The sequence below is a fragment of the Castor canadensis genome, chromosome 5 (genome assembly GCF_047511655.1).
Source record: "Castor canadensis chromosome 5, mCasCan1.hap1v2, whole genome shotgun sequence".
NCBI lineage: Eukaryota > Metazoa > Chordata > Mammalia > Rodentia > Castoridae > Castor > Castor canadensis.
The window spans coordinates 74,797,308-74,811,757 of record NC_133390.1 but is presented as its reverse complement, the minus strand read 5'-3'; the positions used below and the strand labels follow the sequence as shown (position 1 = coordinate 74,811,757).

Genomic DNA, 14,450 nt, shown 5'->3' with positions numbered 1-14,450 from the left:
GGTAGATCGATGTCCAGCTTTTTAAGTAGCCTCCAAATTTTTTTCCAGAGTGGTTGTACTAGTCTACATTCCCACCAACAGTGTAAGAGGGTTCCTTTTTCCCCGCATCCTCGCCAACAGCTGTTGTTGGTGGTGTTGCTGATGATGGCTATTCTAACAGGGGTGAGGTGGAATCTTAGCGTGGTTTTAATTTGCATTTCCTTTATTGCTAGAGATGGTGAGCATTTTTTCATGTGTTTTCTGGCCATTTGAATTTCTTCTTTTGAGAAAGTTCTGTTTAGTTCACGTGCCCATTTCTTTATTGGTTCATTAGTTTTGGGAGAATTTAGTTTTTTAAGTTCCCTGTATATTCTGGTTATCAGTCCTTTGTCTGATGTATAGTTGGCAAATATTTTCTCCCACTCTGTGGGTGTTCTCTTCAGTTTAGAGACCATTTCTTTTGATGAACAGAAGCTTTTTAGTTTTATGAGGTCCCATTTATCTATGCTATCTCTTAGTTGCTGTGCTGCTGGGGTTTCATTGAGAAAGTTCTTACCTATGCCTACTAACTCCAGAGTATTTCCTACTCTTTCTTGTATCAACTTAAGAGTTTGGGGTCTGATATTAAGATCCTTGATCCATTTTGAGTTAATATTGGTATAGGGTGATATACATGGATCTAGTTTCAGTTTTTTGCAGACTGCTAACCAGTTTTCCCAGCAGTTTTTGTTGAAGAGGCTGCTATTTCTCCATCGTATATTTTTAGCTCCTTTGTCAAAGATAAGTTGGTTATAGTTGTGTGGCTTCATATCTGGATCCTCTATTCTGTTCCACTGGTCTTCATGTCTGTTTTTGTGCCAGTACCATGTAAAGCAGATACTTTAAAGCAACTGAGGCCATAGGAGAAGGGGACCAGGAACTAGAGAAAAAGTTAGTTCAAGAATTAATTTAGAAGGTAACACACATGCACAGGAAATTAATGTGAGTCAACTCCCTGTGTAGCTATCCTTATCTCAACTAGCAAAAACCCTTGTTCCTTCCTATTATTGCTTATACTCTCTCTTCAACAAAATTAGAAATAAGGGCAAAATAGTTTCTGCTGGGTAGTGAGGGGGTTGGAGGGGAGAAGGAGGGGGCGGGGGTTGGGTAAGGGAGGAGGTGGGGGAAGTTGGGAGAAATGACCCAAGCCTTGTATGCACATATGAATAAAATAGAAATTAAAAAAATAAAATGCTAAAAAAAAAGTACAAAAGGAGTCACCTGACATTCTAATAATCATCATTTTGCAGTTAGTGTCTTTACTGAAGGTGAATCCTTTTGGGATTTTCCGCTTCATTTATAATCTGATATATGTACAGACAGACAAGCACAAAGCAAAGAGGTAAGCTTAGAGTAGAATTTAAGTTTTTATCTTTCAGGATCTGTGGCTTGCCTTTTAATCTTCCATAAAGTATAGTACAGTTCTTTCCATTTATTGTATACTTTGAACTTTTAAGTCTTAGATTCTAAATATCAAGAAATAATTTATATAAGACATTTTAAAAGACTTTACATCCCCTTTTGGATTTTATTAATTCCAAAGACAAGAAATAATTTTGTTTTTAGGATTTAACTATTATTTTGGAGAGTCACTATCCAAAGTCAAATACGAGAACTAAAGTCTTTTGACTCCATATACAGAAATTAATTTTTTTTCGCTACTGGAGCTTAAACTCAAGACCTCATGCTTGAGGCACACTACCACTTGAATTTCACAGCTATTAAGTGATTAGATTTTTTTTCTACCCCTTTTAAGGAAAGAAAAACCTTTCTTCTACCCTCTTAGGTTGAGTAACTGGGGCCTCTGACTTAACATGGCAAAACAAAAATTAACTGGGGCTGTAGCTCAGTGACAGAGAGTTTGCCTAGCATATATAAGGCCCTGGGTTCAATCCCCAACACAGAAGGGGAAAAAAGTTTTATTTATTTTGCATACAAGAACCAAAAAAAGAAATAGTTTGGGCCAGGCATGGTCGTACATGCTTGTAATCCCAGCTTGAGGAGGCAGAGGTCAGAGGATCTCTGTTCCAAGACCAGTCTAGGCAAAAGTACAAGACCCTCTCTGAAAAGGAAATTAAAAGCAAAAGGACTTGGTGAGGGGGATGGCTCAAGACCCTAAGATCAATCCCCTGTACTGTAAAAAAAAGAAAAAAAGAAATAGCTTGCCCTTAGATATAATTAAAGACTTACACACCTAACTTAATAGGAAAGAGAGGAGACAGCTTCCATAGAAAAAATAAGTAGGTTTCTTTAGGAAAAACAAAGGAGTTTTTAGGACCATCAGCCTCCAGAGAGGGTATTTATTATGGTAGTCTCATTTCCCAGACATTACTGCACTTAGATAAGGGGAAAGCTCCAAGAAGGCATTATCAACATCTGTTCAATCTTGAAGCTCTACAATTTAAAGTAATCTTTATGCCAGCTCAAGTTCTGGGTAGTCTTCACATCCTGAGCTGGCTGTTTCACCCACACACTAAAGCTTCCATCCTTCATGGAATGCCCTAATCTCAAATATTTTATCTCAGTGTTCCTCAAGAGTACTATACCAATGTTCAAATCTTTCTTCACTTTTTTGAAATCTAAAAAAAATTCAATTTTTTTGGTTCAAGAAATATTAGTTATAATACAACAATTTTTCTTTTACTAAGAAAAGATGATCCTTTAATTTTACTTTTGTCAATATATTTTTAAGATATCTTTTATTTTGCAAAATCATATAGGGGAAACTAGTGAGTTTATTGAAGAAAATCTGAAGAGGATGGCCTTTTAGGCCATTGAATATGAAACAAGCATCATCTTTCATAGACCATGGAAAAGGTATTTGTCTATCATTAGTCCCACCTACCAAAGAACCCTCAACTGCTGAGCAATCTCAGCAGAGCAAACATTGCTAAGAATTACTGAGTTGGCTGCAGTTATCTGTGCAGCTGGAAGGAGAGAGGGAAAGAATGGAGAAGAATACACAATCAGGGATCTGGCCATTTCCCATACCTCTCCCCCAAAATTCTGAAACCAATGATTAGATTACATTGGAGGAGAAGTGAAGAAAGATGTTTGAAGATTTTTCTATCACACTTTTTTCTTTTGAATTACCAATAATAACTTTCTCTACTTTTCCTAATTTGTGAAAATTGTCTTCATGGCAACACTAAATTGTGCAACTCTCCCCATAACAGACTTGTTTTTCTCTATATCTGTTTTCTCAGGAAACCTGAGCTTTATCTGAATACCTGATTTTCACCTCATTCCCATCGGGTGGCATCCAAATGCTGTTCTTCTCAAGTACTCAAAGTCAATATGATAATGCATTGACATTTCATTGGTCTGACCTGTGCATTTGCATAGAGCAATGATATTTTAAAAGGAATTGAACTTGTGTCTGTTTGCCACTGACTGTGGCCTACATTTATGAGAATTTGAGGGTTTGTTTGCTTTTTGTTTTACTGTAGCACTTGTAATTGAACCCAGGGCCTTTTGCATGCTAGGCAAGCACTCTACCACTGAGCTACATTATTTCATTTTCATAACGGGAAAAAGAAGTTTGGCAATGGTAATATTATGTCTAATTTTCAAATGACTAATGTGAAGTCTAGCAAAGTTGGAAATTTTGCCATATCCACTTAACTTTTTTAGAATTTCAAGCCAGGAATGGTGGTTAACACTTGAAATCCTAGCTACTTGCGAGGCATAGATAGGAAGATTGTGATTCAGGGTCAGCCCTGGCAAAAGTGCCAGACTCTATCTGAAAAACAAATTAAAGCAAAAAAGACTGAGGGTATGGCCCAAATGGTAGAGTATGAGGCCCTGAGTTCAAATTCCAGTACTGCCAAAAAGTTTAATGAATAGAAAAATAAATCTGACTTGCAGAGGTGGAATTCCAACCCCCATTTGCTGATTGTATTTCCATTTATTTCTGGTACCAACCAAAGAGAGAAGGAGAGGAGGATTGGAGGCTATATGGGAAGGCTGCAATGGATTAATGGCACTGCTGGGGATTGAACCCAGGGCCTCATGCTGCTAGGCAAGCACTCTACCACTTGTGTCATGCCCTCAGTAAGACTAGTGGCACTTCTTTACAAGCATTTGTCATCTCTTGTACTGATTTTCATTAGTAGGTTCATACATTTTTTGTCTCCTACATTCCCCATTTCTTTCTTGTATCCGTCTACCCTTTCCTGAATTAAAACTACCAACCTTCAGGTTTTTTCTGTTTTTCTTCTTTAGACCATTCATAATAGCCATCCTCTGAGATTTGACACTATCAGGTTTTAGGCTCTTTTTTTTAACTAAAACATTTTCTTATACAGTAGTAAATGAGTTTTTATCTTCATAGTAGGGTTTGTGTGTTTAGAAGAGATTTCCCCCAGTTCCTTTTTTTTTTTTCCACTTCTAGTGTGGACATGAGAAAAAAAAGTTGAAAAGGGAAATACAATGGAAAAATTATCAGATGTAAACCATCTCTCTTCACATAAAAATATACATACTATTTAAATTATGACTGGCAGTTCATATGTTACATGAAAGAAAATATGATTTGGTCAGGAATTTGTGGAATACTGAGTGGAGAAGAATCTCTTTTCCCAATGGTGGTTTTGCTGAGATAAATTCTGATGTGATTTCTAGGAGAGAGATGCAAATGACTTAACTAAAAAGGGAGACAAAACTCTTCCCAAAAATAAAAGGTAAGAAAATATACAGGATAAGTGAAAAATAGAAATCAGTAAGAGGATAGGTATGAACTGATTAAAACAAAAAGAAAAAAATAGGGATCTTAAGTAGGTAAATGAAGTAGGAAGTTTAAAGGAAAAGTAACATTGAAGAAAGTATTGAAGTATGTTTTGAACATACAGACAAATGTTATAAGGAATTAATAGTAAGGACTAAAATATGAAAATCTGAATAGAGTGTGCAAAATAAGTCATAAATTTAAAAAATTATCAGGAATTAGTAACACCCAGTATCTTAACTCTTTAATATCTAAGACTTTGCCTGCTTTGTAATAACTTAGTTACTTCTTAGGAAAGAGTGTTTTCCTACCTCACTATAAAAAGTAATGTGTGTTCTTTTTACAGAAAGTTGTAAATTTCTAAAATATTTTAAATTGCTAGAAATTTTATTAATCATACCAGTAAGGTCACAGAAAATAATTAATAAAGCTACCTACATGAACTAGAATGAATATCTTACTGTCACAGCTGTTGTAGTAAGGAATCGCCAAACCATAGTGAAGGGAAAGTAAGGACTCTAGGCTAAGGAAGCACAGAAGGTACTGCCTTTCTAAGAACAGTAGTGTACTGACGTGAAACCCAGAAATTTTGGAAAACGATTTTTTGTTGTTTGGTGGGATGATTGTTTTGTTTTGGTTTTGGCAACATTGGGGTTTGAACTCAGGGCCTCACACTTGCTAGGCAGGCGCTCTACCACTTAAGCCACACCCCAGCCCTTTTTGCTTTAGTTATTTTTTCTGATAGGGTCTCATGCTTCTTGCCCCAGCCAGTCTTGGGCCATGATCCTTCTGGTTATGGCTCTCCCCTATAGCTGTAATTACAGGCATACACCTGGCTTGTTTTTTGAGGAGTCTCACTGACTCTTTGCCCAAGCTGGCCTCACACCACTATCCTCCTGATCTCCCCCTCCCAAGTAATTACAGATTACTTGGATTGCAGTGGATTACAGATCCACTGCATCCAACCTGCAAGCCAATTGTTAAACTAAGCAAACAAATTTAAAAAACAGTAACATCAAACAAGTGGGAGTAATAGAAAATACAAAATGAGATAGTAGAGTTAAAGCCAAACCCAGAACTCCCCTGTCCTTCCCCACAAAATAATTAGGATGTCAAAACCAAAATTTATTAACAAATCTACAAAAAAATAAGGTGGGAAAGGATCTCCTTGGATCCCAAAATACAAGGCACAAGACCCAGTGATAGCAGCATCTGTACTGGTAGAAGCAACAGAAGAAGCCCAAAAGCCAACCAGTAGTAGAAAATGTAGTAGGACCATTTGAGAACAGCAGTGAGAGTTTCTGCACCATCTCCATGTTGAGTATATTGGATCCGCAATAAGCTGTGAAGGGGCTGGAGCAGCCTGGCCCCATGACACAATTGCCAGCTGTAGCTCCATTTCAGTTCAGAGCCTTACACCAGGGAAGAACTGTTGGAGATAAAATCCATATTGAATAGGGTAGGGATAATAAGTCCAAAGCAATTAGGTCAGATTAATGAGCTAAATACAATGCCAGGAAAATCTCAGTGAACAAGACCAGGTCTTTCAATGTTTAACATAAACAACACAAGAGGGAGCCCGCTCTAGAGCAATGGAGGAAGCTCATCTTGACCCATAACTCCTAAAAGTTGGGGAAACTAATTTCATGTAAAAAGAAACAACTCAAGATTGAATCACATGGAAACCTGTTTGGAAAATGAAAATAAAATTCAGAATATTGTCTCTATAGACCATGAAATCATGCCAGAAGGACATACCCTCAAAATAAATAAAACTAATAATCAACTGATATTAAACTGATATTTCAAAACAAGTTAAAGAAAAATGTTGGAGTATATGAAAGTATATGAGTTCATAAAATTCTGTAAATTATTAGAAATAATATTTAGATGACAGAGTAACTTCACTGATAGCACAACTATCTAGCAATCCCAAGGCCCTGAGTTCAATCCCCAGTACCAAAAAACAAAAAAATTAAATTAAGCTGGGAAGAACACTATTTCCTTATGGAAGTAAATTAAAAGGGGGGCTTTTAAAAAATAAAAAATAAAGAGATCTTCCCCATTCTACATCCTGATCAATTTAGCGCTAAAATCACTAGATGGAGCGGAGCAACGCAGTTATCTGCATTTCGGAGCTGGAAGGTTAAGGAGTACTCATTAGACTAAATCATGAGAGAGGGAGAGCTTCCCTACAGGATATGTCCTTATTTGAGTGGCTGGAGCCTGAACAGGTTGAGAAGGGAACATATGAATTGTCAGAGCCCAGTCAAGAAAGTGGATGGCACTAGGGACAGAAGATTGATTACACACAGAGATTTATCAAATGAGTAGATACATTAAGTCAGTGTTATCAGTGATTTTCACTGTTGGAGAAAAGAATCATAGATATGAAGAGGAAGAAAACTATAAATTGTGTAATGTGAATTAGAATTGAAAATTTGGTATGAATTTATAGTTTGCCATTTATATAGATGTAAGCATAAATACAGATCTAAAGATCTTGTGTGTGTATATACATAAGCATACATACATATTACCTCTAACTCTCCCGCTGAGAGGAGCCTAGGCTCAGCCTGGCTCAGTCCACTCCAGTACACTCAGCACACCTTGCACCCATATCTTGCTTTTTGAAGTACTATTCCCCACTATAATCACTAAGGCTTTTGGACAAATGGCTGGTTCCAGGGCTCAAGCAAAGAAACTATAGGTTAATCTGTAACATCCTATGCCAGAAAGCAAGGAAATACGCAAGGAATGATGGAAACATGTTGGAGGACACAGAATCCTACTGGCCAAATCAGGAATTTCAGCCTCAAATTGGTGATAACACTAAATAGTAATCCACTGAATAAATTAAGAAATCATAAGCCCTTACCAACCTAAACAAATGAATTAACTGAAAGTTTTATGAGAATTGAAAAATGTACACAAGTTCAATAACTTACTTATAAAGGGAAGAAGTCATTTTACAGTAGAAAAACCTGGCAGAAATCCTCACCAAGTGATCAAAGACAATAAAAGTGATCAAAGATAATAGGACAAAATTATTTACCACAGATAGGGAGGGTACATTTGGAAGAATATAACATCTCTTCTGTGATTTTCCTGCCAAAGTTGCATAAACTCAATCTATTCATGTAGAAACATTAGACAGGCCCAAAGTGGGAGAAATTTTACAAAATAATTGACCTGTAGTTCTCATCAGAAACAAAATCACAAAGGTTCAGACACAGTTTTGACTGAAAAGAACTGTAAACATACAACAACTAAATGCAAGACATGATTCTAAACTGTATCCTTCTGATATAAAAACATTATTGAAACTTCACTGGAATCTGAGCATCAGGTGGTAGTAAGATTAATGTTTGCATCCTGATTTTGATGATTTTGTGGATGTGTAGGAAAGTAGATTTATAAGAAATACATGCTGCAAGTATTCAGAGGTGGTGAGACATCAGGGAAGCAAGTTATTTTCAAATGGTTCAGGATAAAAAGTTTGTGATTGCTTTAATCTTTAAAAATATATATTAATAAGAAAAAACAAAGGAGTTGAATGGGACAGAGAAAGAAGGCAAAAATGATTCAATATGTAATAGGAGTCTACTAGGAAGAAAAGCGAAACAATGAAACAGAAAAATTCTAAAAAGTCTATAAACAAGAAAACTTTCTAAATTGATGCAAACAACATATCAAAAGGACATTCCTTGTACCTAAGAAAATAATCAGTACTGAACATTATTGAAATTTAAAGAAAAAATTGTGTAGAGTACATATTCACTCCCCCTCAAAAAAGAACCTTTTTTGGGTTTTTTTTGGTGGCCCTTGAAGATCAAACCCAGGATTTCGCACTTGCTAAGCAAGTAGAGTGGCACTTTACCACTGAGCTACACTTACAGCCCTAAAAGAGCCCTTTCATCAGTAATCCTTTATAGGAGACAATGGAGAGAGCATAAACAATCAAAGTAACTGTGAGTCAAACAGACTTTGAAATAAAAAGGCTACTTTCAAATGTATCAACAAAGAATTAGGGGGATATTGTTTGTGTAAACACTTCTTGAGGAGAGAGACCTTTAGACATCCTAAATGATGAGAGAGATATTCACATAAGGACTGGTGTTAGCTTCATTAAGAGTATATAGCCTATATAGCTGATAATTTTGATAAAATACAGTTACCAGAAAATGGATGAAGATTTTGAAGATAATATGAAAATAAAATAAACTTTCTGATTGCTTTAAATTTTTAACTGGCTATAAAAGGATAATGTTAAAAATCAAATCTGGGAACACTGCTCATAGTAGGAGAGCAAAAGACAAACTCGGGATGTAACTCAGAGGTAGAGTACTTGCTGTGAGTTCAGTTAACTGGCACCCCAAAAAAAAGGTTGTCACTAGAACAAAAGGACAAACCTATATAAATGTTTGCTTGCACACTGACATTCTTAAAAGAACAAATGGACCACATAGTGAGACTGTACTCTAGTTACTATATTGCTCCAGAACAAAAATGCCCTAAAATTTAGTAGACTGGAACAACCGTTATTTTTTTCTTATTATTTATTTTTTTGGTGGTTGTGGTTCTGGGGTTTGAACTCAGGGCCTCACACTTGCTCAGTAGGCACTCTTATCACTTGAGCCACTGTGCCAGCCATGGGGGTTGGGGGGAGAGTGGATGGGTGTGTCGGGGGTGGGGAGGGTGTATTAGGTATTTTTGAGATAGGATCTCATGAACTATTTGCCCAGGGATGGCTTTGAACCTGATATCTGCCTCCTGAGTAGCCAGGATTGCAAGTGTAAGCCATCAGTACCTGGCTAAAACCACAATTATATGGATCTGTAAGTGAGGAATTTAGGCAGGATTTTGGCTGGAAGATTTTGCTTTTCCTTGTGGCATCAACTGAGATCACCTAGTGGGATGTGGGACTTAACTGGTAGATGAGCTGCTTTGACGGATCTTTTGTGACTTTACTGTCCTTGTACCATGGTGGTATCTGGCTGGAATTTTGGGCTCAGAATATCATCATGTGAACTCTGCAGTATGGTTGTTTTATAATAGTCAGACTTTTACAATGATGTCTACCTTCCCATAGAACAAGCATCCCAAAAGACGAAGCAAGAAAAAAGTATTGTAGCATCTTTCAATCTAATCTTGAGAATCACACAGGATCACTTCTGCCATGTTTTCATGCTTACTAGTAAGTTAAAAGACTAACCTAGATTCAAGGAGAGTGGAATTAAAGTCCACCTTTTGATGGAAGAATGGCAAGGTCACATCATGTAAGAGTGTGAGGGAAGCAAACATGTTTGGTAATATAATCTGCCACAGGTTATTTATATAAAAGACTAGATTTGTATATACATATATATATCTAAACATGAAAAATAATGGTAAGAACAGAGCTGAAATCAACTTCTCTTACTAGTTAACAGACCTTAATTGTTAAAGCAATTTCCAGTTTTGCTAATAAAGCAACATCTGACTCTATGCAGTATTTAAGAGACATACCTACAGCAGACATAAAAGTTAAAAGCAAAAAAGGACAAAATAACTGTAAAATAAAGAAGAATCTGTATGTATTGCAATGTAGTGATTATCTTAGCACTATTAAAGTGAAAAAAGGAAAGTAGGGAAATGTATATGATACTGTTTAAGAAAGGAGAACTACAGGGCTGGAGATACGGCTCAAGTGGTAGATTGCTTGCTTAGCAAGTACAAGACTCTTGAGTTCAAACCCCAGTGCTGTCCTCCTTTCCCACAAAAGGAGGATTACATACATGTTTGTGTTTTGTTATACATTATATATTATATACATATATAAAAATATAAAGAAAGATAAATTATTTCAGGATAGAACAGTATGAGAAAAGGATAAAGGTTGAATTTCCTTTTTTAATCTCCTTGTTTATAGATTTAACTTTTGAACTGTCTTATCTACTTTAAGAAAAAACAAAAAAATTTAAAAGACAACCCCTAAAAAATTGAAGTTAAAAATAAAAAGGGAAAAATAAATCTGAATGTGTATCCATATGGCAGCATTAACATCGGAGGAAGAACTATTCTAAGTAACTTTAAAACAGTAGTTCAACTATACCATCCCTCGTGCGGTATACCCTGAGGATAAAAAACTAAAGGAAGTAGTTAACAGTTTTCAGTAACCATACCATGGTAGTAGCATTGATATTGCTATTCACTGTTGTGAATGTAATATTAAATAAACAAATAAGTCATTAATACAGTACCATAATTCTGTTATACTTAGTAGCTTGACAACCTTCATGTGAAATAAAACAGAAGTGTAAGATTGGAAGAGATTAAAAAGCCAACAGTCCTAATTTTTAATGAGTAGAATCAGTATTAAAGTCATGATGTTTAAAAATATGGAGTATGTTTATCCATATCTCCCTTAACCTGTCTCTATCTTAGCTGTATCTATACATTCTAAAGGTTTTTCCATAGAACTGGAAGTGTGGCTCAAGCAATAGAGTCCCTGCTTTGTAAGCACAAAGCTCTGAGTTCGAACCCCAGTACCACCAAAAATGGGTTGATCATTATTGAATTATATTGATCATGTTTTAATTATAGTGGATATATTATACTAATCAGTCCACTGGTGTTTTTTTATTTAAAATTTTAACCGTATTTTATAGGAGAATGAAAAATATTCTAGTAGATGCTAAAGTGAGTTTTTAAATGTTTCTGAGTTTAAACAAAACAACCTTGATGACTGGTAAAAGGAAGGGTAACTGAAAATTAATGCTTAGTGTTATTGTCTTCTTAAATGATACAAACTCCTAAACAAGTTGTTTTCCGTAAGACTAGGTTTTTAAGATCAGCTTTGATATGACTTAATTGTCTATGAAAGAATTTGTTACAAAAGATTTAGTAGCTTTTAAATGTACAGGACAGTTTTAAATAGTCCATCTTCAAAATCATACTTATTTATATAGAAAATATTTTAAATAAAAATATGTATAAATATTTTTATTATGAATCCATGCTTCAGGTTTCATTTGTGTCTTAGTTTGACAATATGAATTATAAAAATGAGTTAAAATAAATTTGATTTCATTTATCAGTTAAGTTTCATATCGGACAAAATCTTATACTGAGTACTGTTTTAAGAGTCTAATGACACTTAATGCACTTTAAGACAGTTTATATATTGAGCACTTCAGGTAATTTATTTTTTGACACTGTAAAATACAAATTTATTTCTCTTTTTCTTCCATCAGAGTACAGTCGTTTTGAAGCTAAAATACATGACCTACGGGAGCAGATGATGAATAGTAGCATTAGTTCGGGGTCAGGTTCTCTTCGAACGAGCCAGAAGCGATCCCTCTATGTCAGGTAAATTTTTTTACTTCTAATTATGGCAACCCTTATTTTTTATGCATGCAAATTCTATCACGTTTTTCACTATGGCTTACTTAGTTACACTATAGAGAAATACATTGCAAATCAATGAAATTTTTAATGATTAATTTCCTGACAGTTCATTTTTCAAGAATGTTAATTTTATTTGTATAAGTTATGTAACTCCTTGAATAATGATGGTGCAGTGAAGAAAGATAAAATAAATGTGGGTTCGGAACTTATTTAGATTGATGTTTTAGTAGTGACTACAAGCTTGATATAGCATCCCACACTTAGGTTTTCCTATATCCTTTTATAATAGCATATTCTCCATTTGGGTAATATTTATTACCATGACAATCTCCATAATAGCAAAAAGGACATATGAAAATAGTAGCTTACCATGTGAATAGCATCAGTAAAAAATATGTACTCAGGAAACTTCTACTTTTTAAACATTTTTCTATAATGTAAGATTAATGTAGCAACATAAAGTCATACTAAATATATGCTAGCATATAAATCTTTCTGTTTCAGTGGCTAAAAAGACTTAAAACAGAAATCTCACTTGTATTATATATGCTGCTTTTTAGTAGAGCTTTTACTGTGAATATTATTACGCTATTATTCTAATGTTAAGCACTACAAGTAATCTGAACAATTCTGCATCAATTATTCTCTCATTTCTCTTGATCCTATTGTGGGGACCTATTCCTAATATGTCTTATTTGTCTCTCAGGAGAAATTATATATGTTCCATAAATAGGCATTCATCTGGTACACATATTTATGTGTTCATATATCTGTACACACAAGCATGTGCTCTATACTTGTTTACATGTATGACTTTTTGTATCAAATAATTTTATCTTGATACATAATAAAAGGAAATTTTTTTACTGTCTTCTTTTGTTCCATTCCTACCCACTTCATTCCTTCTATCCTAGCATGGATGTGAGAATCCTAAATGTCAGATATTTCTCTCCCTCCAGTTCTTTAAATACTTGCTAAAAAAAACTCTTCCATTCCAAAGTCATTAAAAGTATTTCTTATTTTCTTCTTTTTGATTATGTGTATTTTCTAATTTTAGCATAATTAATAAGTATTGTCTTTTATTTGTGATTTATTCTTAGAAATAAAAATTAAAACAGTGGATTATATTTGTTTTAGGTACATTTAATGAGTAATCTTCATTTTTATTAGTTTTTTAAGGATGTAATACTCTATTTTTAAGGGTCGTGTGTTTTTCCAAAGGGCTAAAATGAAAAGTAACTGTCACCCCACAAACCCCAACTTTCATTCTCTAGAAATAGTCAACCTTTATTTCCTAGCAAACTCTCTGGCCTTTACCTCCAAATTTCCAAATTTCTGTTTTTTACTTTAGAATTTTTTTGTACTTTATGGGCTTACTGCCATGAAAAATGAGAGTTATTCTCCCCCATACCAAACCATTCATTCTACTTTTTTCCCATCACCCAAATATAGCCCTATCACTGTTAATAGAATTAATAGCATTTAGAGTCATGTGAGTATGTAATAATTGTCGTTTTTCATTCAAGTAGTACCCTATGACCATTATACCTTTCTTCTGTAGCTCTTCATTCTTCCTGGACTTGCTTAATTTTCCCTATACTTATAACTAAATACCTAGTTCTAGCTTCTCTAGAGCTTTTCACATGGTAAAACATATGGTCCATCTGTTGTTGAAGCTTAGTGTTTTTACTGGTTTTGTTCTGGGGAGGTTTCTGTTTGGGGTCTATTTATTTTCCATTTTTGTGCTCCAGTCTAGACTAGTTGCTCCTAGATTTGATATAGAGCTGTCAAATGTTCCCTTTGGCTCTCCACTTTGTAAAAATGTATTTACTAGGTGTCACATTTCCTTCTTTCTTAGTTGAGTTTTATTTTGTCAGAGCACATCCTCCAGTAAATTTCTGAGAAAAGAATCGGATGAGGGGTTGTTCTTTTTTGAATCTAGCATGTCTGAAAATGACTATTCTGCCTTCTCAATAGAGAATTTGGGATTTAGAAGGAGGATGATATCCTATTTTATTTTCTAAGAGCTTTTTCTTCTTATTTGATTCTTTTTTGTCATCTTCCTTTTATTCCGTAGACTTAATGTCATATTTCTCTGAAGTTTTCTGTTTCTTGTATTCTGTGCTTTTTCTGTATTCCTTTCTTCTAGCTAGCTCATTTTTTTCTTTAGTTTTTTTAAATGTGAGGTATTCTTTAAATATTATGATCTTTGTTTTCCATTCTTATGAATAGAGTTTGAAACTAGTGAATTTGACTAGAAAGTAACAGAAGAAGGGATAAGTTGACACTTTCATTTCCCTCTCTTGCCAGCTATTTT

General features: G+C 34.7%; 1 protein-coding gene across 23 annotated transcripts in view; it reads left to right on the top strand.

The window, feature by feature from the left end:
* The window catches only part of Dlg1 (discs large MAGUK scaffold protein 1), a 270,953-nt gene that overhangs the window by 190,941 nt on the left and 65,562 nt on the right, over positions 1-14,450 (top strand). For all 23 annotated transcript variants that reach the window (XM_074073460.1, XM_074073469.1, XM_074073472.1 and 20 more), the window contains one exon: positions 11,980-12,094. In XM_074073460.1, the coding sequence (XP_073929561.1) occupies positions 11,980-12,094 (115 nt within the window). The remainder of the gene's footprint in view (positions 1-11,979; positions 12,095-14,450) is intronic.